The following is a 24,688-nucleotide window of genomic DNA, read 5'->3' as shown; positions in this document are numbered from 1 at the left end:
ATTGTTAGCTGCTAGGATCCCCCCCCCCCTTTTTTTTAAGGTGAGGTAGGGAAAAGTTGAAATCTCTTACTACAGCGTTGCTTGTGGATTTTGAACCTTTACATCACCTGCCCTTTCATTGACTGCATAGATAAATTCAGATATTTTGTTCTCAGTAAGGTACTGAAGAATTAAAAAGCCAGTAATTCATTGGTTCTCAAGTGTCATAACATAACTTCATGTCACATATTTCTCATCAGCCAGTGTTTGGAAAAATCTTAATCTCCTGCAAAATGACTATTTTAGAAAGAAGCTCCTGGATTTAAGGGTTGCATTTTAATTGTAGCCTATAAAAATAACTGCACTTGCTAAGTGGCTTTGTACCAATAGAGAATCAAATAGGAGAAAATTACTTAAGACTACCCCCCCCCCCCCACCTTGCTTCTGGGAGACATTACAGGACCCTCCCCAAACCAAATAAGGGAAGGAGGAATGCACTGAGGCATAGAGCACTAAGAATAAATCTGAACTATCAAGGGATAAGATTACTTTCAACTCCTTATTTCATGTTTTCTGACATAGACCCCAAGATCTGTAATTATCTTTGGAAAGCTGTGGGGGCTTAGACAGTGCTGTTCAGTCCCGTTGCCTTGATTTATTAATTTATTTATTTTTGCCTATCTCTCTCTGGGGCTGGAGAGCTGGTGCATGTGTGGGGTTGTGTGTGTGTGTTCCCCTAGAGTGCCAAAAGGGAAAAAAAAAAAGTGCTGAAGAGTCCTAGGGAGAGGAGGCTATTTTTGTAGGAAGCTGATACTTCAGCCTAAGCCACAAGTGCTGCTTGGAAAGGGCTCAGGTTGTTTCCAGGGGGAGAACTCAGTGGAGAAGAGACAAAGTTCCACAGGACAACGAAGAAGCAGCACAAACAGCCAGGAAAAGGAAGAGCACCCACGTTTCAACACAGAACCCCCTACCAGAGTTCTGGAATCCAAAGGATTCTGCAAAGTGCCACGTAACTGGGACCTGCCACCTGATTTTACTTCCAAAGACCACCATGACCGAGATCACCGCTGAAGGTATTGCTACCATTTGCTGAGAGTGTCGAGTAGGGGAGGAAAATGTGTGAATTGACAGCCTCCTTGACCGTCAATGTAACAATGTAGCAATGTTGTTTCTAGGCAATTGCCATGTTTGTGAGATTACAGAGAGCGGTGGACTGGGGAGCTGAGAGGCTAAGCTGACCGAGAGCGATGTGTTGTGGGAGTGAGAAGAGTTTTCTCTGTGAAATTTTGCATGTGAAAACTGTTCTTTGCTGTGCCAAAGGTCCCGCAGTTATCAGCTGTCACCAGCACCGCTATAAATAGCTACAGTCAGGCAGCACTCTGCCTGATATCTTACCTAGCAAAAAGGGCAAGACTTGTAAGGATGGAGGCCATGATCATTTTAAAACACTGCATTTGACTTTAGACTTAAAAGTGATTTTTGAGCATTTTTGTTTTATGATATTTTTAAATGGAGATCTTAAGTTTGTCTTTTTTTTCCCTTTTCCCACAGAACACAACCATATTAACAGACACATATATATAATATTTAGGTATAATTTAAGATATAAATGCTCCCACACAAATTGTCTGTATTCTATTACTGGTGGAAACCTGGAGCCTAAAGTGGAATTCCACAGAATCATTGTGAATAATGTCTTTTTAAAATAAGGCAATTAAATGTTATTCTCTGATTCTTTTCACAAACTCACTTCTCTTTTCCCTTAATGGTGGATTCTATCTTTTATATTAAAAGAAATATTTTCTGCTTCATAGCTTACTTTGAAAAGATACATGCCATTACGTATAATTTTTATTATTTGTCCATGGGTGCACGGTAGCAATAATTTTTCAGGGATATATATCTCCCTTGAAGAAAAGGACCCTTCGATAAAAAGGAAAACATTTTGAAAATAGAATCTGGTTTCCATTAGGGTAAAAATTGGGGAGGTGGATTTAAAATTTGTTTCTGACAGCTGTAAGAAAATCAGACAGGTGGTGTTGCCGACAGATTCCAAATTCAGTGCTGTGCCAGTGGTTTTTGTTTGTTTTTTTGTTCTTTCCCTTAATGTGGAAGTTGTGGATTTACAGAACAATCAATGCATAAAATACAGGACCGGTTTTAGGCGCTTTGGTGATACATTAGTGTGGACACACTGATGGTAGTGTTGGAGATTTTTCAGTCAATATTTATCAGGAGAATTTCCTTACTTGTACCTTTCAGTGAGAAATTTAGTTTAGCAACCCAAATTACCTTAAAAAATTACTTAACAATATCCACGTGTCAGGTATTTTGCTCCGGGTTTTAAATGTATTTACTTATGCAAGCTTCACAGAAGCCAGTAAATTAGGCATTAGTGTCTCCACTTTGCAGAAAACAAAACCGTGACAGATGATGGGTGACTCGCTCAAGACCACAACATTGCCAAGATTTAAAGCCATGTCCCTTAAATCTAGCTTGTAGTTTTGTTTTTCTTCTTTGCTGTAAGTGGATACCAGGTTTGTTCTTTACCAGTTTTAGTTCAGAATTCTCTAACTAAATATAAACTGCATTTTTCCTACTCCATAGCTATTCTGTGTCATGTTACCTTCAGTTTGACTTAAAGGGGGCTATCTATAAAAACTTCTTGCTTCCCGCTGCACAAGTTATGAGGATACTGATGAGTATTTTCCCCACCTCTGTGCAGACATGGCCTGCCAGCTGGTTCAGAAGATCAGTTGGCCAAAACATTTTTGTCTTGCAGGTGAATTATGCTGTCTATACCTTGCGTTGGACTCAGAAAACTTTTTGCAAGAGAATGCCTGTTTATGATATAGAATGTTCCTTTCTGTCCTGTCCTATTGCAGTCTTAGAGGGCTCCTTGGAGCTTCCCGTGAAAAATAACTGAATTAATAGACGCTGCCTACTCATGGATGATGGTCATTCCTTTCCTACTCCGTGGTCTTAGCAGCTTATGGGTTCTAGGTTACCTGAACATCAATTACCTGCTTTCTCCGTCTTTGGTATGATTTTAGTGATGGTGTTTCTCAAATGACAATTAGACTGCTGACTCAAACAATCTTACATTTTAAGGTTAGTATCATAGTCATTCTCTGTAGTTATCCCAAAATTTCTCATGCACTGCTCAACTCTGCACTGCCAGCTGTGTCTTCATAATTCTTCTCACACTTTTCCCCTTCAGCGACTTGAGCCCTCTTTCAGTCTTTTTTTTTTTTTTTTTTTTACATGGGCAGGCACTGGGAATCGAACCTGGGTCTTCTGGCATGGCAGGCAAGCGCTCTTGCTGCTGAGCCACCGTGGCCCTCCCTCTTTCAGTCTTTTGTAAGAGCTTTAGTTTAGTTCTGAGCCTTAGTTCAGGCTCATTCCTCAGGATGAAATATTCTTTGGGCTCTGAGATCTGGGTGCGAATTCTAACTACACCACATGGAACTGTGTGACCCTAGGCAAATTACATAACCCATCTCAGCCTGCTGTGATTCTTTGTCACCCATTGTGGACATATAACTGAAATGTAAGTTCCTTGACAGTTGTCTCTTTGTGTCTATTGGTTGTCCTTTCCGTCCATTGATCACAAGTCATGCAACCAGATTGAATATTTAAGGCTCTAGTCCAATGTCTTCACCTCAATTTCTGTAAGAGTATATCATATGGATTATACGTTCTCCCATGGTCACTGATAATAGGGCAGGTCTAAGGATCCATTTCTTTTCTCTTGTGGCTTATCCCAGTGCTTTTGCATCTTATAGAACATGACATGGCCATGAGCATGGCTGTGCCCCTCACACAGATTTCCTCTCAATGTTCCAAGCAGGCTTATGACATCTGAAGGAAGAAGGGAAAGACTGCTAAATAGGAAATTTATCTAGCTCCTGCTCCAGGAACTAGAATTAGGGCACAGTTGAACCTCAAAGGATTTTAGAGAAATGGGCCCTTTGATTCTGGCCATGATAAATTAATAAAGATAATACTTACAATGACAATAGCAACAGCTCACAATTATTGAAAAGACGTTAAATTTTAAGCACTGGAATAAACTTGTCATATGCTCATTTAGTCCTCAGGACAGCCATATGAGGTAAATACTCGTATTATTCCTATTTTTAGAATTGGAGCCTGAGGCTTAGGACGGTTAAATAATTTGCCTAAATTCACACAGCTCTCTGCGGTGCAGCTAGGGTTCACGGGCAGATCTCTGAGCCCAAAGTGGGATTGAATATGGCTGTGTGAGAGTGATAATTAGCCTGGTGTCACTTCAGAGGCTGACAAGGACCTACCCTGCGCCCTGGATCAGGGTTGGCCCTTACCGCATTATGTTGGACAAACTAGAGCAGACCCCTGATTGGATTAGACTCAAACAACACTCAGGTTTAGGGCTATAAATAGCCCTCTACCTTCCTTCCAGAGGCCCGGTATTTTCCTGGCAAGCACCAACGTTGGCAACCCTTTCTGAAATCACATGAACTTACAACCACCAATTTCAGCATCTATTTGACAGTTTATATTATTATGCAACACTACCTTCTGAGTGATTTTGATAATGCAACAAAATTTAGTTAATTCTTAATAGCTTTGTGGGAAATGGTGGAGACTTTTAGACAATTGGTAATACGTGCATTGTCTTCAAGTTGTTTGTTACTTAAGATGCAATTAAATTCTTTCACAAGAATATTTATAAAATTGTGGTGTTTTCTGGATCCAAGGACCTCGAAAATATATGAAAACATTGATTTTTGTTAGGAATTCAATTTGGTGGCGATCCTATATATAATTCATTCAGCACTTACTAGTTAAAGGAAATGCTTATCTGAAAGTTTGAAGATTTTTTGGTGGCTTGGAGCTATGTGCCCTAGTTAAACATGTTCTTCAACTGAGTCCGTTCCTGTAGGTATGAAACCCATTGTAAGATGGACCTTCACAGAAAGTTACATCAGTCAGGTCATGGCCCCACTGACTGAGGATGGATCTTGATCTATCACTGAAGACCTTGTAGGGAGGATCACAGAGAGAGCAGGAGCGAGCCAGAGAGAGCAGCCAGAAGCTGAACATCAGCAGGACTTGTAAGGGAAGGGAGAATCCAGAAGAAGCTACCATGTGCATTGCCATATGACCACTGTTGTATGCCCAAAAAAGCCAAGGACCAAGGGTCACCAGGAGCCAGTCCCAGAATCCACGGTCTTCTGGGAGAAAACATCGCCTTGATGACCCTTTGATTTGGGCTTCTTCTAGTCTCAAAACTGTGAGCCAACACATCCCCATTGTTTTAGCCAACTTCACTGCCTGTCATTCTCATTAAATTTTTTGGGGGTTCCAGAGAGGGGATATTGTACTAATGGAACTCTTTCCTTGCTGGAAGTAAGTCCATGAGTCACTGCTTCTGTAGCAATCAAACCTCTGAGAGGTTTAGAGCAAAAATTGAAATTTATTTCACATATTTTTCTGACAGATACTGCAGGAGAGGGTGGCCCATTATTGCTGCCAAGAGAAGCGATTAAGAATTCACAGCAGGGTTCCTTGAAACTGTCTTCCTTTCCCAGCTGCTAAAACAAATACTTTATCATGGGTTGGCTTAAACAACGTGAATTTATTGGCACATGGTTTTGAGACTAGAAGAAGTCCAAAATCAGCACGTCAGCAAGGTGATTCGTCCCACTGAAGCCTGGGGCATCCTGGGTCCGACTGCTTGTGCCCTCTGAGTCCTTGGCTTTTCTGTCACGTGACAATGCACATGGAAATGTCCACTCCTTGGTCTTCTACATATTCTGTTGACTTCCAACTTCTTTTCCTCTCTCGGGCTTTCTCTGTCTCTGCCTGAATTTCCTTCTGCATATAAAGGATCCGGTAACCTGGATTAAAGCCCAACTCTACTCGGTTGGGTAATAACACTTTGACTAAAAATAACATCTTCAAAAGGTCCTTCTTACTATGGGCTCACACCAGGGATAGATTAAGATTAAGAACATGTTTCTTTCTGGGTACATGATTCAATCTACCACAGCAACTGTGCCAAGTAGTTACATCACCTCGGGCGACAGATGGTGAAATTAAGACAATGAAAAAATCCAATTTGCGTATCAGAGTTTATTGAACAAAACCAACAGTGGCTCCTCTGCCCTGACTTGAAATTCACTTCCAGGTTAAGTTCTGATAAAGGAAAGCAATAGATGACATACGGAATATCATTTTCGCTTCCAGGAATATATTTTAAAATTATATTCAGAGGAGGAGGCCCACAATGGTGAAAAGATTTATACCCAGGTCATTTAGGCACATGGTTGAATTTTTCCACTATGCAGCACTAGAGGGCAATGCAAAGACCCAGGGATAGAAGTCTGGAAGCAACTAAAAGGCAAACTGTTGGCCAGACCTAACCGACCATTAAGATGCTAGCTACAACTAACAATTCTGAATGCCAAAAAAGAAAGAAAAAACAAAGACAGAAAGAGTGAAAAAGTCAATGAAAAATAAAAAAAGGAAAAGAAAACAGCCTTGAATTTTCAAGAAATAAAAGGCAGAGGAATATATTAAAAACTTCCCCACAGGGACTCAGTCATCTAGTCTTTGAGAGCCTCTATTATACAGACAATTCAGTTCATTTAAATGTTACCAGAACCAAAATAGATGCCAAAGGAAATTACAGATTTAAAGAAACTCTGGAAAAAGGGTAGCCCATCACAATGTGTAGAGTAATTGGGTCATGATTCAAACAAACCTTTAAAAAATGCCAACGAAATAAATGGAAATTTTACACACTCTTGATATTAGATGACATTAATTAATTATTGTTAGATTTTAGTAGCCTAACTATATTGCGCTTATGTTTTAAAACTACTTATTTGTGGACACATGTTCAAATGCTTATGGATGATATGGCTTGATGTTTGAAACTTCCCTCTACATAATATTCCAAAAAAGGAGAGTAGATGGGGTGTCTTAGGGGCAAGGTTGCCCAGGAACTGATTATTTGGGGGGCTGATGATGGGTATATGGGATTCATTAAGCTATTTTACTTTTATGAATATTTAAACTTCTCCATAATAAAGAGTTAAGAAAAAAGAAAAAAACACAGAGCTGATGTTTTTAGTATGGTGAATTAAATTTTAATAAGGATGTACTTTTCCAGTGAATCCACTGGCTACCAACTTTATTATAGGTACAAATTATTTTCTAAAGGAACAGTCTCTTATCATTGAAAAAGATCCCGAATATGCTTGTATTAGGCAAAGGGGTCCAGAAATGTACTTTAAGTTTATAACAGCAGCCTAGGAAATAATTGCTTTAAAATATGTCCGTTTAAATATGGAATCCACAGGTTAGTTCCATGGCATTTCTCAAAATTATTAGTTATGTTAGAGACATTATATAGCAACAGAAACTTTTTGACATGGTTTATATGAAAGCCTGAGAAGGATTTAAAAACCTAAGAAGTCAATATGATGCAAGGAAAAAGAATTCTAAACAAGAATGTCATGCATATTCACTGGATGTTATGTGCCAAGATCTGTCTCTTAAATCTTACAGAAAACTCTGAAAAGCCAAAATGTAGGATCCCATAAAGCCTACTGATGTGGCTCTGAAACTTCTCGATCTTTTTTCCTATTCAAGTGGAATTTAGAAAAAAAGAGAACAAATGCAGATCGTGGAAAACAGTGGGATATAATCCACTGAAAATCAGAGCAAAAAAGGAGAGCATAGCTGAGATAATGCAGCATTAAAATAGTTAAAGGTAGTGTAATAGAGTAGAAATCACAGAGTTTTAAGCAAAAATCTGGGTTCAGCAGCTAGTTCACTGCTTAACCACAGGCAGCCCAGGGAAGGCAATGGGCTTTGTGGGTGAAGCTGTGAAGTGCTGGGTGGATCCTTGGTTAATTTTGAATAAAAGGGCTGGGGAATTTTGCCCAACTTTCTGCAAGACGGTTCTAGTTGGTAAATTAAGTTTGTGTTCTTTAACTTAAAAAACCAACTAAGGTGCAAAATCTGTAGTGAAAGCAAACAGAAAATATACATTTGTAATGCCAGTCCTAGCTGGATTTCGCTGAGATATTTTTTAAAATTGTGTTTGCTGTTATTTGTAATAATGACTTTTATTTTTCCCTCACCACAAAAGTACATGGTACTATGGAAAATGTTCTGATTATCAGCTTAAATGGTTCTTAATATTTTTTTCTATTTATTTTTGGTCATCAGTGTGACAGTAATTTAAAAAACATGCTACTTTTACAATGCAAAAATGAATTGAGGCTATTCAGCTATTATACTAAAGGCTTAGGAATCCTTTGAGACTTAAAGCTTCCGATGCTGTTTGCATTAATTTTTAATCAGTTAACAATATTTAATATGAAGGAAACATAAAACAGTGTGACTAAGCAATTTTGAAATCATCCACATTGACCTTTAGGTTGAATATATCAATTTGAAAAGAGAACACATAGGTGGTTTAAGATTTTCTTGTTGAGCTTTTGGTTTTACAGTTATGCTTGGCTGGAAATTAAAATTAGCATTAAAACATATTAATTTTCTTACTGCAAATAAAAGTAAATCTTTCGGGGAGCATGGTAAATGTTATAATTTGCTAATGCTGCCAGAATGCAGTATGCCATAAATGGAATGGCTTTTATACAGAGGACTTACTAAGTTGTAGGTTTACAGTTTTAAGGCCATAAAAATGTCCAAACCAAGGTATCCAGAGAAAGAGACCTTGACTCCAACGAAAAGGCCGATATCATCACCTGTGAAGGCATGTGGCTCATGTCTGCTAGCCCTTGTTCCTGGTTCCATCGTTTACAGCTCCTGATTTCAGTGGCCTCCTCTCTAAGCATCTGTGGGACCTCACTTAGTTCTCCTGGGCAAAACTCTGGCTTGCTTACTTGTCATGGGAAGGCACATAGCGATGTCTGCTGGGCTCTCTGTCTCCAAATGTCCGTGCTTATGCTCTGCTCTCTCCGTCAGCCCTGACGCAACTCCAAAATGTTTCCCATTTTAATGGACTCCAGCCAAAAAATCAAGACCTACCTTGACTGAACAGTCACATCTCCATCTAATCAAAGGTAACACCCACAATTAGGTGTGCCACATCTCCAAGAACAACCTAATCAAAAGATTCCACTCTACAACATTGAATCGGGATTATAGAGCATGGCTTTTCTGGGGTACATAATAGTTTCAAACCAGAACAGTTAATCTACCAAAAAGTTCCTATTATCTAAAGTAACAGGCTTAAAAAAATAAAATTAGGTAAAAACGTTTATTTGACAACTACACATTAACATCATACAGTCAATCTGAGTTTATGAAGTTCAGGCTCCATTCAACTTAAAGCTTTATAGAAATCCATCTGGTTAAGTTTTGGTTCTTCCCAACTCCAATTTGCTGTGTGTAATTTGAGTGACATGCACAATTTCTGATAGGAAGTGCTTATTTGAGCCTTACTTAAACATGTATCACCCCAAGTAAGGGTTATGCAGAGATATATGAACTTCCTGGACCAAAAAGATATTTTACATCTTCAAAGGAAGTGAAAAAAAAATCCTTGGCAAATGTGTAATGAACAAAGCCCAGCTTTTCTGTATTACCTTATGCTCTCTAAACATCAGACAACTCCACATCTCCTCAAGCTGTCAAATGCCCAAGGAATTTAAAATTTTGAGAGATCCTTTGGTATGTAAATGAGCTGTCTCCTCATAAACCAGAGACTCCATCTCACTTCATCAGGTACTGTCAATATTACATACACACACACACATAAACAGTTTGGATATTTTCTAATAAGGTATCTAGGGCTGAGGTGAGGGTATTTGGTCATTATTAGAACAAGTTAAAGATATAATCTTTTAACATAAGGCCAAAGATGATTTACACTGAGGAAACCTCTTTTTCAGGGAAAAGCTGGTTTTATTCAGAGTGTAAGGCTAGAATTCATTATGATAAACTGTTTTTATCCTTTCTATTCATTTGCTGCGTCATTTCTCCTCTCCCAGAAACAGAAATGTTGGGGGGAAAATGAAAGGAAAAGCTTTTAGTATTTCACTAGTTTTAAAAAATGTTCAAGAGCATTGGTGAGCCTATGGGTGTGGGAGAATAAGTTTTCATTTCTTTGGACTTCAAAAGACAATTTTAGTAAGATTTCCCTGGAACATTTTTCATTATTTTTAAACATAAATTTATCATATGATTAGGAGAGTTTTTGTGTGATGCAGACATTTGGTATAATTCTTTGGCATGCTATTATTTTTGTCTGTGGTTATTCTTGTTTAACTTATGGCTGATTTCCTGGGGGATAAAGGAGTATACTATAAAATCTTTGTTACGGTAATATGGTAAAATCCCAAGCTTGTGAATTTAAATGGGCAAATGGGTTACATAAGGCTATCTATGGATACAGAAATCTATCAGAAGTATTAGGTGTTGTATTTAGAGAAAAGCAAGCATAATACCTTTATCTGAAATATAATTTAAAATTTTAAACTCTATGGTTTCAATTATCAACTTTGGAATTGACTTAGAAAACAGCATGTCATAACTGAAGTTCAGTTGTATTCAATATTTTAGCACCTACTATGTACCAGGTAGAATGCCAGACAATGAGGATACAAAGATGGATAACACGAGGTCCCTGCATCTAGTATAATAGATTGAAAAACATGTAGAGAAGAGCTAAAACTAATGGTGAGAATGGACACTGGACAGATTTAACAAATCTGATTAGGAAGTATGATAGATGGTGTTAAATAAAGTCACACTTGTCTTCACAAAATCATATAACTAATGAAAACATGCTGAAACTTGATGAAAATAACTTTAGGATTCATTCAGAGGGTCTGGTCTCGAATCTGATCATTTATAGTGGCCAGGCTATTGTTGGGAAAGTGAAGTGTTTGGAGAAGGGGCAAGAAGATCAAGAGTAGTTTAAAGGGAGGGGAGTTGGGTGAAATTGACAATCAGTCAATTGAAGTCCTAGGATGTCCAATGTGTAGAGGTGCATGGTTAAGAAATTGGGTAAAAATGCTGATTTAAATACTTTTATTTTTGGTAAGTCACTCTCTCGCCATAGTATTGAAAAAGCTTAATGTTCCACATTGTTGATTCATTTTGGACCAGTTTTTTACTACAATCCTGAGGATTTTTTTTCCCTCTCCATGAGATGAGTCTTCTTCCACTATTTGTATCTATGTTACTGATTTTGATCCCAAATATGCTATTTTGAGCTTACTTTGCATATACAGTGCATCAGTTACAATCCATGATACCATTTTTTTGTTAAAATAATGAAATAATAGCTGTTAGGTAAGTAATCGCTAAATAAATTTCTTCGAGTTAACAATGAAAAGTAGGCTAAGTGAAAACATACACCGAGGTCAGTGTTGTAAGCACTACGACCAGGGACCCATCTGAAGGTTGTAGGTTTCTGTAAAGTTACCCTAGTGCATGGAAGACTTGTGGAGTCTTATATATTGTCCTAGGTGTTCTTTAGGATTGGCTGAAATGATCCTGGTTGGGAGTTGGCAGGTTATGATAGGTAGCAAGGTCTAAGTGAAACTTGTATAAGAGCAACCTCCAGAGTAGCCTTCTATTTGAACTCTCTGCAAGTGATACTTAATTAGTTACACTTCTTTTTCCCCTTTTGGTCAGGATGGAATTGTTGATCCCATGGTGCCAGCACCAGATTCATCCCTGGGAGTCATCTCCCACGTCACCAGGGAGACTTTCACCTCTGGATGTCATGGCCCATGTAGAGGGGCAGGGAATGATTTCACTTGCAGTGTTGGGCTTAGAGAGAATGGGTTCACGTCTGAGCAACAACAGAGGTCCTCCAGAAGTAACTCTTAGGCATACCTATCAGGAGGTAAGCTTCTCTGCTACCTACATAAACTTTATAAGGGTAAACCTCAGAATAGAGGGTAATACCTATTTATTTGGGTGTCCCTAGAGTTTGACACAGAATCCCTCATGGTAATTTTAATAGTTCCATATTCTTGAGGTGAATGTCTTTTTTAATATCCTCCAATTAGTTAGCTATTAAGGGTTAGTATACTATGTATTGGCATCCAGTTTAGTGATGAGAAAGTTATTTGGGATAGAATGACACCCTTATTTAAATATATATATTTGCCTGCCCTAATTTTTAAAAAAAATATTATTATTGAAATATCTTCACACACACACCGTTTATCCAAAGTACACAATCAATGGCTAACAATATTATCACATAGTTGTGTATTCATCACCATGATCCTTTCCAGAACATTTGCATCACTCCAGAAAAAGAAATAAAAAGAAAAAGCTCATACATCCCATACCCTCTCACCTTCACTGGCAACCAGCATTTCAATCTACCCAGTATTATTTTTACCCCTATCCCCCCTATTTTCAGTCTATGTCTTGTCCCTATTTTTTTACTCATCTGTCCATACGCTGGGCAGAGTGAGCATCAGACACAAGGTTTCCACAGTCACACAGTCACATTGTAAAAGCTGTACAGTTGCACAATTAATGCTAACGGGACACAGTTCAACAGCTTCAGATTCTTCCCTCTAGCACTCCAGCCACACCATAAACTAAAAAGGAGTGTCTGTATGATGCATGAGAACAACCTCCAGGATAACCTCTCGACTCTGAAATCTCTCAGCCACTGAAACTTTGTCTCATTTCTCTCTTCCATATTTTCATCAAGAAGGTTTTCTCAACCCCATGATGCTGGGTCCTGGCAAATCCCTGGAGTCCTGTCCCACGTTGCCAGGGAGATTGACACCCCTGGGAGTCATGTCCTATGTAAGGGGGGGAAGGCAGTGAGTTCACCTGCTGAGTTGGCTTAGAGAGAGGCCACATCTGAGCAACAGAACAGGTTCTCTGGGGGTGACTCTTAGGGACAATCATAAGCAGACCTAGCTTCTCCCTCAGGAATACGTTTCATAGGGGTGAACCCCAAGGCTGAGGGCTCAGCCTGTTGAATTGGCTGTTCCCACCGCTTGCAGGCATATCAGGAATTCCCCAAATGGGGAAATTTAATGTTCCTTCCTTTCCCCCCAGTCCCTGAAGGGGACTCTGTAAACATCCTTTTATTCTCTGTCCAAATCACACTAGGATGCTTTGGGACGTCACACTAACCTGTACAAACCAATAAGATCTCATGTTCTATGCAAGATTTCATGTGATTATGGTGTTCGAGTAAACTGACCATAAAAGTTAAATTAGGAAATGCGCTACCCAAAATATAAAGTTTACACCAAATAAACATCTTTTCCTTTGGTCTCACACAGAAGTTGAAGTGTTAAAATATGGACGATATCATCCTTTACCTTGTATTCTGATTTACCTTAGTCCTATCCAGATCAGCTTCACTCATATCTCTAGTCAAAATCTGATCCCTTTTCAACTTTTTAAGCAGTTGCTGCATGGGGTAATGCTGGCTGTCATAGCTTCAGAGCTCTAACTGTGAGTCTCAGGTGTCATATAAATACCCAAAGTTTCAGGGAACAACAAGGTCATATACAAATAGCTCAGTTAGCTCAGAATTTTAAAATAACAGTACAATTCCAGAATAGATGTGACTGCCATAAGAGCTTTTAATCTAGGACCCTTTACAAAGGCCTCAACTTGATAACTCATGTTCTCAACTTTAATTCTCTGAGTTTGTATATTACTGTTAGTCCATATGAGTGAGGAAAGATAATATTTGACTTTTTGATTCTGGCATTTCATCCAACATACAGTTCTTAAGTTTCATTCATGCTGCTGCAGGCCTCACAGCTTCATTCCTTCTTGTGGCCTCTCAGAAGTCCATGTATGTATATACCATAGCTCCCCCTTCCATTTGTCAGTCATTGTACCCTTAGCCCACTTCCATCCATTGTGAATCATGAACACTGCCACATAAACACCAGTGTGCAAATGTCCATTCCTGTCCCCACTCTCAGTTCCTCTAGGTATATACCTAGCAACAACAGGGTTGCAGGATCATATGGCAACCCCACCCCTAGCCTCCTGCGGAACCACTACACTGCTCTCCATGGGGCTGCACTTCTCAGCTTTCCTACCAATACTAAATAGGTATATCTTCACATTTTCTCCAGCACTGGTATCTCTCTGTAAATTTTTAAACAGTTTTATTTGCACATCATATAATCCAACCTAAGTAAAAAATCAGTGGTTCCATGCTTTTGCCACAACAGTCTATATGAAGACATTTACTTTTCTTGCACAAAGAATCCTATACCCCATCCCCCATATCCCCTGCTTCTTGGCATTTAGCTTTGGAGTAATACATTTACTACGTTCAGTGGAACATATTATAGTGTTACTGTTGACTCTAGAACCTAGTTTGCATTGATAGTATTTTTTTCCTGTATACAATCCTGTTTTCAAACGTTGCAAGGTTGACGTTAATTTGTTCTCCCTCACGCAAAAAAATTCTTATATGTGAACATGTAATCACCACCGTTGTCCACTCTAGGCACTCCTAAGTTGTATCATATTGATATTTATCCTTTATCTTTACTTCTGTTGTCACACGTGCCCCCAGCCCTTCTCCTTCAACCATATTCCCACTCAGCGTCATTCAATGTATTTTTGTTATTGTAAAAGCCTCAGATAGTATTGTGCTATCCATTTCTGAATTTTTACAATCAGTCCTGTTGCACATTCTATACTCCTTCAGCACTAAATGCTCAATCTCTACCCTATTTCTATCTCTTGATCACCTATGTCCTCAACATTAACTCTCAAAGTCACTCATTCATATTAGTTCATATTAGTGAGAGCATACAGAATTTGACTTTTGTTTATGGCTAATTTCACTCAGTATAATGTCCTCAAGTTTCAACCACATTGTTCCATGCTTCATGACTTTATCCTGTCTTACAGCTATATAATATTCCATCGTATGTATATACCACAGCTTGTTTAGCTACGCATCCATTGATGAATGTTTGAGCTGTTTCCATCTCTTGGCAATTGTAAATAAAGCTACTATCAACATCGGTGTACAAATGTCTGTTTGTGTCCTTGCCTCAATTTCCTTTGAATATATGCCTATAATGAGATTGCTGGATCATATGAAAATTCTATACTCAGTATCCTGAGGAAATGCCAAGCTGCCTTCCAGAGTCGTTGTACCATTTTAGATTCCCATCCACAGTAGATAAGTGTGCCTCTTTCTCCACATCCTTTCTAGCACTTGTCATTTTCTGTTTGTCCAATAATGGCCATTCTAGTGGGTGTGATATGAAATCTGTGTGGTTTTGATTTGTATTTCCCTAATAGCCAGTGAGTTGAGCATCTTTTCATATGCCTTGTAGCCATTTGTATTTACTCTTCTTAAAAGTGTTTCTTCATATATTTTGCCCATTTTTAAATTGGGTTGTTTGTATTTTGTTATTGAGTTGTAGAATCTCTTTATATATTCTGGATATTAAAGCCTAATATGAAATGTGGTTTCTGAATATTTTTTTCCCATTGTATAGGCTGCCCTTTTACTTTCCTGATAAAGCACAAAAGTATTTAATTTTGAGGAGCTCCTGTTTATCAATCTCTTTTTTCACTGCTTTGGGTTTAAGGTCTAGGGTTTAAGGTCTAGGAAATCATGTACTATCACAAGATTTATAAGACATTTACATACGTTTTCTTCTAAAAGTTTTATGCTCTTAGCTTGATGTTTAGGCCTTTGATCCATTTTGAGTTAATTTTTATATAGGGTGTGAGATAGGAATCCTCTTTCATTCTTTTGCATATGAATATTCAGTACTCCAAACATCATTTATTGAAGAGTTTGCTCTATCTCAGTTGGGATGACTTGATCACCTTACAAAGATCAATTGTCTGTAGATGAGAGGATCTATTTCTGAACACTTAATTCCTTTTGTCAGTATATCTATCCTTATGACATCACCATGATGTTTGACCACTGTAGCTTTGTATACTGTTCTAAAGTCAGGTAGAGTGAGACTCCTACTTAATTTTTCTTTCTCAAGATATTTTTTAGCTATTTTGGGCACCCTGCCCTTCCAAATAAATATGTTTATTGATTTTTCTATTTTTGCAAAGTAATTTGTTTGGATTTTAATTGGTATTGCATTGAATCTGTAAATCAATTTCTGTATAATTGACATCTTAACTATATTTAGTCTTCCAATCCTTGAACATGGTATGCCCTTCCATTTATTTAAGTCTTCCATGCTTTCTTTTTTTTTTTTTTTTTTTTTTTTAAAGAGAGGGAGGAAGGGAAGGAAAGACAGAGAAGGAAGGAAGGATAGAAGGAAGGAAGGGAGGAAGAAAGGGAAACATCTTTAAACATTTTCTTGTTTTATTATATTTTGTTTGTTTGTTTGTTTTTTACATGGGCTGGGGCCGGGAATCGAACCGAGGTCCTCCGGCATAGCAGGCAAGCACTCTTGCCCGCTGAGCCACCGCGGCCCGCCACCATGCTTTCTTTTAGCAATTTTTGTAGAGTTCTGTGTATAGGTCTTTTGTATCCTTAGTTAAATTTATTCATAAATATTTGATTCTTTGGTAGCTAATGTAAATGGAATTTTTTTTCTTGATTTCCTCTTCAGATTGTTTATTACTAGTTGTATGGAAATACTCCTGATTTGGGGGTATTGATCTTGTACCCCACCACATTGCTGTACTGTTATTGGTTCTAGTAGCTTTGCTATAGATTTTTTTGAATTTTTGACATATAGCATCATGTCATCTGCATACAGTGAGAGTCTTACTTCTTATTTTCCAATTTGGGTGCCTTTTATTTCTTTTTCTTGTCTGTTCTGGCTAGAACTTCCAGCACAATGTTGAGTAACAATGGTGACAGTGGGCATCCTTGTCCTATTCCTGATCTTAGAGGGAAAGCGTTCAGTCTTTCCCCATTGAGGATGATATTAGCTGTATGTTTTACATATATTCCCTTTATCATGTTGAGGAAGTTCCTTTCTATTTCTATCTTTTGAAGTGTTTTCATCAAGAAAGGATGTTGAATTTCGTCAAATACCTTTTCTACATCAACTGAGATGATCACATGTTTTTCAGCTTTGACTTACTGATGTGGTATATTACATTCATTTATTTTCTTGTGTTGAACCACCCTTGCACACCTGCAATAAATCCACTTGGTCATGGTGTATAATTCTTTTAATGTGCTGCTGGATTCAATTTGCAAGTACTTTGTTGAGGATTTTTGCATTTCTATTCATTAGAAAGATTGGTCTGCAATTTTCTTTTCTGGTTTTGGTATTAGGGTAATGTTGGTTTTTCCTCCTCTTCAAATTTTTTGAAATTTCAGCAGGATGGGTGCTAGTTTTTCCTTGAATGCTTGGCAGAATTCACATGCGAAGCCATCTGGTCCTGGTTTTTCCTTTTTGGGGAGCTTCTTGATGACTGATTCAGTCTCTTAACTTATGATTGGGTTGTTGAGGTCATCTATTTCTTCTCAGTCGATGTTGGCTGTTCAAGTCTTTCTAGGAAGTTGCCCATTTCATCTAAATTGCCTGGTTTATTCATATATAGTTGCTTATAATATCCTGTCCTTACCTCCTTTATTTCTACGGAGTTTATGGTTATGCCCCCTCTTCCTTTTCTGATGTCATTTATTTGCATCCTCTTTCTTTTCTTCATCAGCCTAGTTAAGGGCCCATTGATTTTATTGATTTTCTCAAAGAACCAACTTCTGGTTTTGTTGATTTTCTGTACTCTTTTCATATTCTCAATTTCATTTATTTCTACTCTAATCCTTGTTATTTCTCTCCTTTTGTTTGCTTTGGGTTTAGTTTGCTTTTCCTTGTCTAGTTCTTCCAGGTGAACATTTAATTCCCTGATTTTTGCTTTTTCAACTTTTTAATACAGGCATTTAGGGCAGTAAATCTCCCTCTCAAGCACTACCTTTGCTGCATCCATAAGTTTTGATATGTTTTGTTCTCATTTTCATTTACCTCAAGATACTTACCAATTTTTCTGGTAATTTCTTCCTTGACCCACTGATTGTTTAAAAGTCTGTTGTTTAGCCTCCAAATATTCATGAATTTTCTGGCCCTCTGCCTGTTATTCATTTCCAAATGCATTGTATTATGAATCAGAAAGTGTGTTTTATGATTTCAATCTTTTAAAATTCAATGAGACTTGCTTTGTGACCCAGCATATGGTCTATCTTTGAGAATGCTTCATGAGCACTTGAGAAAAATGTGTATCCTGCTGTTGTGTGGTGTAATGTTCTATGAATGTCTGTTAAGTCTAGTTCATTTATCCTATTATTCAAAATCTCTTTTTCCTTATTGATCTTCTGACTAGATATTCTATTCAGTTATGAGAATGGGGAATTGAACTCTCCAACTATTATGGTAGATTTGTCTACTTCTTCCTTCAGTGTTGTCAATGTGTGACTCGTGTATTTTGGGGCACTCAGGCTTGGTGCATAAATATTTATGATTGTTTTGTCTTCTTGTTGCTTTATTCCTTTCATTAACACATGGTGTCCTTCTTTGTCTCTTTTAATTGCTTTACATTTAAAATCTAATATGTTGGATATTTGTATTACTACCCCTGCTGTTCTTTGGTTGTTGTTTGTGTAAAGTATCTTTTTTTCTGCCCTTCACTTTCAATCTGTTTTTTTCCTTGGGTCTAAAGTGAGTCCCCTATAGGCAGCATATAGATGGGTCCTGTTTTTTAACCCATTCTACCAGTCTATGTCTTTTGATTGGGGAGTTTAATCGATTAACATTTAGTGTTTTTACTGTAAATGCAGTGCTTTGTTCTGTCATTTTGTCTTTGGGATTTTATATGCCTTAACTATTTTTTTCTCTTTTTACCTTTACTGATAGTCTTCATTTCAACACTCCTCTCCAGACCTCTCTCTCCTGTCTTTTCTTATATGCCTGTAGTGCTCCCTTTAGTATTTCTTATAGAGCCCATCTCTTGTCAAAAATTCTCTCAGTGACTATTTGTCTGAAAATATTTTTATCTTCCCTTCATTTTTTGAAAGGCAGTTTTACTGGGTATAGAATTCTTGGTTGGCAGTTATTCTTTTTCAGAATCTGCAATATATTGATACCACTGCCTTCTCACCTCCATGGTTTCCGCTGAGAAATCCATACATAGTCTCATAGCTTCCCTTGTATGTGTATTACTTTTCTCTTACTGCTTTCAAAATTTTCTCCCTGTTTTTGACATTTGACAATTTGATTAGTAAGTTTCTTGGAGTGGGTCTATTTAGATCTATTCTGCTTGGGGTAGTCTGTACTTCTTGGATCTGCAATTTTATGTCTTTCATAAGAGATGGGATATTTTTGGTGATTATTCTGTCCATTAGTATTTCTGCTCCTTTCCCCTTACTTTTTTTCTTCTGGGACACCCATAACAGGTATGTTCATGGGCTTCATGTTGTCATTCAATTCCCTGATACCCTGCTCACATTTTTCACTGTTTCTCCATCTTTTCTTTTGTGTGTAGGTTTTCAGATATCCTGTCCTCTAGGTCACTGCTCCTTTCTTCTTCCTCTTCAAATTTAGTGTTGTACATCTCCACTGGTTTTTTTCATCTCTTCTATTGTAACTTTCATTGTCATAAATTTTGTTATTTGTTTTTTCAAACTTTTGTGTTCTTCTTTATGTTTTCCCAATGTCTTTTTTATATCCTTCATCTCTTTTCCTATATCTCACCTCAACTTGTTATTTGATTTTTGAGAGATTTACATGTCTCCTTCAGACATCCTGAATTAGCTGTTTCAACTCTTGAATCACATTTGAAATGTTGGTTTGTTCCTTTGACTGGGGCATATCTTTGATTTTCCTAGTACAACATTATTTTTTGATGGTGGCTAGGCAAATTAGTTAATTAGTTTATTCTGTAGGTCATTTTCACTCTTTTACCTTGCTTTTCTTGTTGGATGGCATTGTTCTCTGTACTTTGGCATTAAGTTCAACTTATTCTAGACCTCCAGCATAGGTTCTGTTTAACTGATCAGAATTTTCAGCTGTTGTTTTTTTGTTTCTTGTCCTGCCCATATGGAGTCTTTTTTTAAGAAGATAACATTTTCCTAGACTAGACAAGCCCAGTTCTCAGGAGAAGAGAATAGCCAGTATCAAGTTTTCTTGAGAATGAGACCCAGCAGGTTGTCAGATTTTCCTGTGAAGTCTCTGGACTTTGTGCTTTTCCTATCCTGCCCAGAGTAGGACCTCAGCTCCTCAGATTTGCTAGTCAAGAGCTGCAGTTGGTACATGATTCTATGTGTCCCCAGCCCCATGTGCCTCCTTTTCTTGGGGCCCATCCCTTTTCCAGTATTTTGTACTGTCCAACTCAAAAGCCTCTTTTGTACTGAGGAAAGAACTCCTGGTTTCTTTAGTTCTTGTTCTACATTTATCTTTGCTCAGGGCAAAAGATAAACCAGGGAAAGAACTCCTGGTTTCTTTAGTTCTTGTTCTACATTTATCTTTTCTCTGGATTAAAAATAAAATAAATAATGGGGGAACAAATGTTAAAATTAAAAAATATATATATTGGGTAGATGGAAATACTAATGGTCAGTGAGAGGCAGGGATAAGTAACGTTTAGATATGAGCTTTTTCTTTTATCTTTTTATTTCTTTTTCTAGAGTGATACAAGTATTCTAAAAAATGATCATGGTGATGAATATACGACCATGTGATGATATTGTGAGCCATGGATTGTACACCATGTATGGAATGTTTGTACATTAAGAATGGATGTGCTTGTACGTTGTTTTATCAATAAAAACCGAAAGAAAAAAAAAACTGTTTTCAACAGTCAGAATATGTTAATTAATTCCTCAGTTGGAGCTTGATTGACCTATTTTTTTTGCTACTAGTAAAGTCCCTTCCTTTGGGGGCACCAGCCTTCAGTGCCCATGGGGGAGGGGCACCAGTCACCATGGTTTGGGTGATTTACAGTTCTGTGTGGGATTTAAGCCATTCCACCCATTCCAGACTGGTGTGCAATGTATGTCTGATCACTGACATCCCCCCAACAGTTGTTCCATACAGTTCCTGGCTATTTGCTAGTTGCTCTGGAGGTGAACTGAATTCCACACCTCACAATGCTGCCATCTTTCCCTCCTGATTTGTTAATTGCAATTCTATAGTAGAAAGGAAAAAAAAAAGATGAGAACTGTAAGAATGTGTAGGTCAAAGAGATCCACAAGCAAAAGGGAATGACACACTTCCCCCTTGAGAAAAATCAGTGAAAGATAACGGCTTATTTACTGTGTCCTTGAGCTAATGAGTTGAGAAGTAACAGCATAATTTGAGGAGAGGCACAGGTTTAACTGGAAGCAGCTCAGTTAAACTGAAAGAGAGCGTTTTGCAAAATTGCCTTATAGTTCTTCAGAAGCCTAAAAAGAAACTTAAAAAAAAAAAAAGGTGGGTTACAGTTCTTTACTTGAGTCACCCTATATTGTCACATGCTTTAATCTGCGTGTTTACTTAGTGAATAACCAATGTTTCTTTAATTCTCTGCAACATGGCCACAATGATAAATGTGTTTTCTAGTCGTATAGAAACTCATATAAATGTAAGCTGTTAGGTAACACAGACCTAGAGACCAAAATACACAAGAACTCTATCTTCAAATTTAAAAAGAGATAGAAAGCTGTGGCAATTGTTTGAACAATACTATCCAACTTGTATTGCGACACTGCCATCTCATCAGTTTTGTGTTAAAATAAATATTGTCATCATAGTTTATAAAATGTTCTTTTTAGTTTTTTTAAAAAGTAAAATATAGACACTAAATGGTGCATGAATCATCCATATTTATATATCCTTTACCAAACTGTGATGGAGTTAGCATCCACATAGCCAACTTCAGATCAAGAAACATCCTGCTAGCCCCTTTGAAGCATATCGTCAATCTGCCCATGTAGACTTTAACTTTGATTTCCCTTCCCAGGCAAGTCTCCTCTTTCTACTATCTTTCCCCTCCAAGGAACAACCATTCTGACTTTCCTGATACCAATTTTCTTGCTTTGTTTTATGGTTTTATGACTTCTCCATCTATAAACAAAGAAGTTTAGTTTTTTCAAGTCTTGTTCCTTTTTAAAATGGAGTGTGTTGTTTCATGTCTCACTGCATTAATTCAATACTCTATAAGAGTAACCCACATTATTGCATATAGTTGTGGTTTACTTTTTTTCTTCTTGATGTACATATACCATTGCATGAATGTCACAGCTTATTTATTCTCTGGACATTTTGTTTTTACCTGGGGAACTATTATGAACAATACTTCTTTAATCTTTTTTTATTGTGAAATATATGCACAAAAAAGCAATAAATTTCAAAGTACATTTTAGAAAATCATTATAGAACAGATTTTAAACTTTGGTATTGGTTACATTCCATGATTTTTCATTTTTTTTCTTCTAGCTGCTCCAAGACAGTGGAGACCAACAGAATATCAGTATAATGATTCAGCAGTCATACTTATTTATTAAATCCAATATTCTCTGTTATACTCCACCTTCTCTTTAAGTGACATATATATACATATACATAAAAGTAATAAATTTCAAAATACATTGCAACAATTATTGTAGAACAGATTTCAGAGTTTGGTATTGGTTATAATTCCACAATTTTAGGTTTCATTTCTAGCTGCTGTAAGGTACTGGAGATTAAAAGAAATATCAATATAATGATCTAGGAGTCATACTCATTTGTTAAACCCTACTTGTCTGTATACTCCATGAACAAGTTTGAGCTTTCTCCCACTCCTTAGGGGTATTTGATTATGCCCATTCTAACTTTTTCATGTTGGAAGGGGCTGTCAACAATGTGAGGTATTGGGATGGAAATAGTTGTTGTTCTGGAAAGGTTGGCCCTGACCCCTCTGCATTTCAAGACTTATCTTGTCCAGGGACCGACCTGGAGGTTGTAGGTTTTGGAAAGTTACTTAGAACATGGAACCTTTGTAGAAGCTTATATAATGTCATAGGTATTCTTTAGGATTGGCAGGAATGGTTTTGGTTGGAGGTTGGCAAATTATGATAGATAGCAGTGTCTAACTGAAGTATGCATGAGTGACCTCTGGTGTAGCCTCTTGGCTGTATTTGAATGCTCTCTGCCACTGATATCTTATTTGATATATTTCTTTTCTCTCTTTTGTCAGGATGACGTTGTTGATCCCATGGTGCCAGGGCTAGGCTCATCCCTGGGAATCATCTCCCATGCTGCAAGGGAAACTTTCATCCCTGGATGTCATGTCCCATGTTGGGGGGAAGGCAATAGTTTCACTTGCAGGATTGGGCTAAGATAGAGAGAGGCCACATTTAAGCAACAAAAGAGGTCATCTGGAAGTGACTTATGCATACCTATAGGTACACTAAGTTTCTCTGCTACAGATATAAACTTCACAAGAGCAAGCCTCAAGATCAAGGGCTTGGTCTATTGATTTGGGTGTCCCTAATGTTTGGCACAGTATATTGGGTTTCCCAATGGTAAAGTTTAATAGTTCCATAATTTTTTCCCATCCTTCAAGGGATTTTTGCCGATACTTTTTGATTTTCAGCTTAATATACTCTGAGATGTATCCAGGCTTTACATTAAGCTATACAGGATTAAAGTCTCTCATTCTCATTCTGGGCTCCCTGTGTTTGGATTGTTTAAATCATTTCTCCAGACAGGTTGAGTTAGATTACATGCTACAGAAAATTTAGGTTCTTCCTTTGGTCTCAAACTGTAGGTGAAGTTCTAAAATGCAGGCAATGTCTTCCTTACTCCGGTTTTCTGAATTACCTTAATTCCTACTATATTGGCTTCCCTCTTATCTCTAAATACCAGGATATATGGATACAAAACAGCCCCTCAAAATCCAGAAATAACAATTTCCACTCCAGATTAAATGTGACTGCTATAAGAGTTTACAGTATAAGCCCCAGTATTCTTGTATTTGCTAAATGAAATCGCACAAAATTTGCTCCTTTGTTTCTGGTTTATTTTGCCTCACCAAATGTCCCACAGGTTCATTCACATTGTTGCATGCCCCCCAACTTCATTCCATTTTGTAGCAGCACCATGTTCAATCACATGTTTACACCATCATTCGACAATCACCTTCTCAATCAGTGCATTTTTTCAGCCACCTCCATTTACTGAGCCTCATGGATAATGTTCAAAGTCAACAGTCCATCAACAACCTCAATTTTAGATAATTTGACTATTCCCAAGAAAAAAGATAGCTTAATGAATGCACCATCACCAAGAAAATCCAAACCTTCCCCTAACTCTTGTCTTTTCCCATATTATGTACTGCCAGTGTAGGTGGTGTTGATGTTTTCCTGCTAAATATAGCTATAGCATGCAATAACATTTTCTCCCTATACTCAAAAATTAATACATTCTTTGTACAAGAGTCATACCATTGCAGAAGTTCATACAAGAACTTAGTTATATTTGTAGTGTCAATTGGTGGGAAACATGAATCTGTACAAGCCCCTTCAATCATGTTCACCTTCAATGTGGTAATATTACTTATAGACCCACTAGTGAACTGCCTTCACTTCTATCTAGTCCCTTACAATTAAGTTTAACCTCATTAGTACTGTATACCCATCTCAAGCTTCTGTGTATCTTAGGGCCCCTATATTCTGATTTTACCTTTACCATGGTCATAAAAGTGGAATCATGCAGTATATTTCCTCTTGTGTCTGGCTTATTTCATTAAGCATTGTGTACTCAAGCCT

The 24,688-nt window shown here is 37.6% G+C and overlaps 1 protein-coding gene across 6 annotated transcripts in view; it reads left to right on the top strand.

Moving 5' to 3' along the window:
- The first annotated feature begins 754 nt into the window (after positions 1-754).
- TRDN (triadin) overlaps positions 755-24,688 on the top strand; it is a 435,680-nt gene continuing 411,746 nt past the window's right edge. For 2 of the 6 annotated variants that reach the window (XM_077162800.1, XM_077162799.1), the window contains exon 1: positions 768-1,052. In XM_077162800.1, the coding sequence (XP_077018915.1) occupies positions 1,031-1,052 (22 nt within the window). In that variant the 5' untranslated portion in view covers positions 768-1,030. Of the gene's footprint in view, positions 1,053-24,688 lie in introns of all 6 variants that reach the window. The other 4 variants (XM_077162802.1, XM_077162801.1, XM_077162803.1 and 1 more) reach the window with 3 other exon arrangements.

The sequence above is a fragment of the Tamandua tetradactyla genome, chromosome 5 (genome assembly GCF_023851605.1).
Source record: "Tamandua tetradactyla isolate mTamTet1 chromosome 5, mTamTet1.pri, whole genome shotgun sequence".
In the NCBI taxonomy this organism is placed as follows: domain Eukaryota; kingdom Metazoa; phylum Chordata; class Mammalia; order Pilosa; family Myrmecophagidae; genus Tamandua; species Tamandua tetradactyla.
This window is presented reverse-complemented; position numbering and strand designations above follow the sequence as displayed.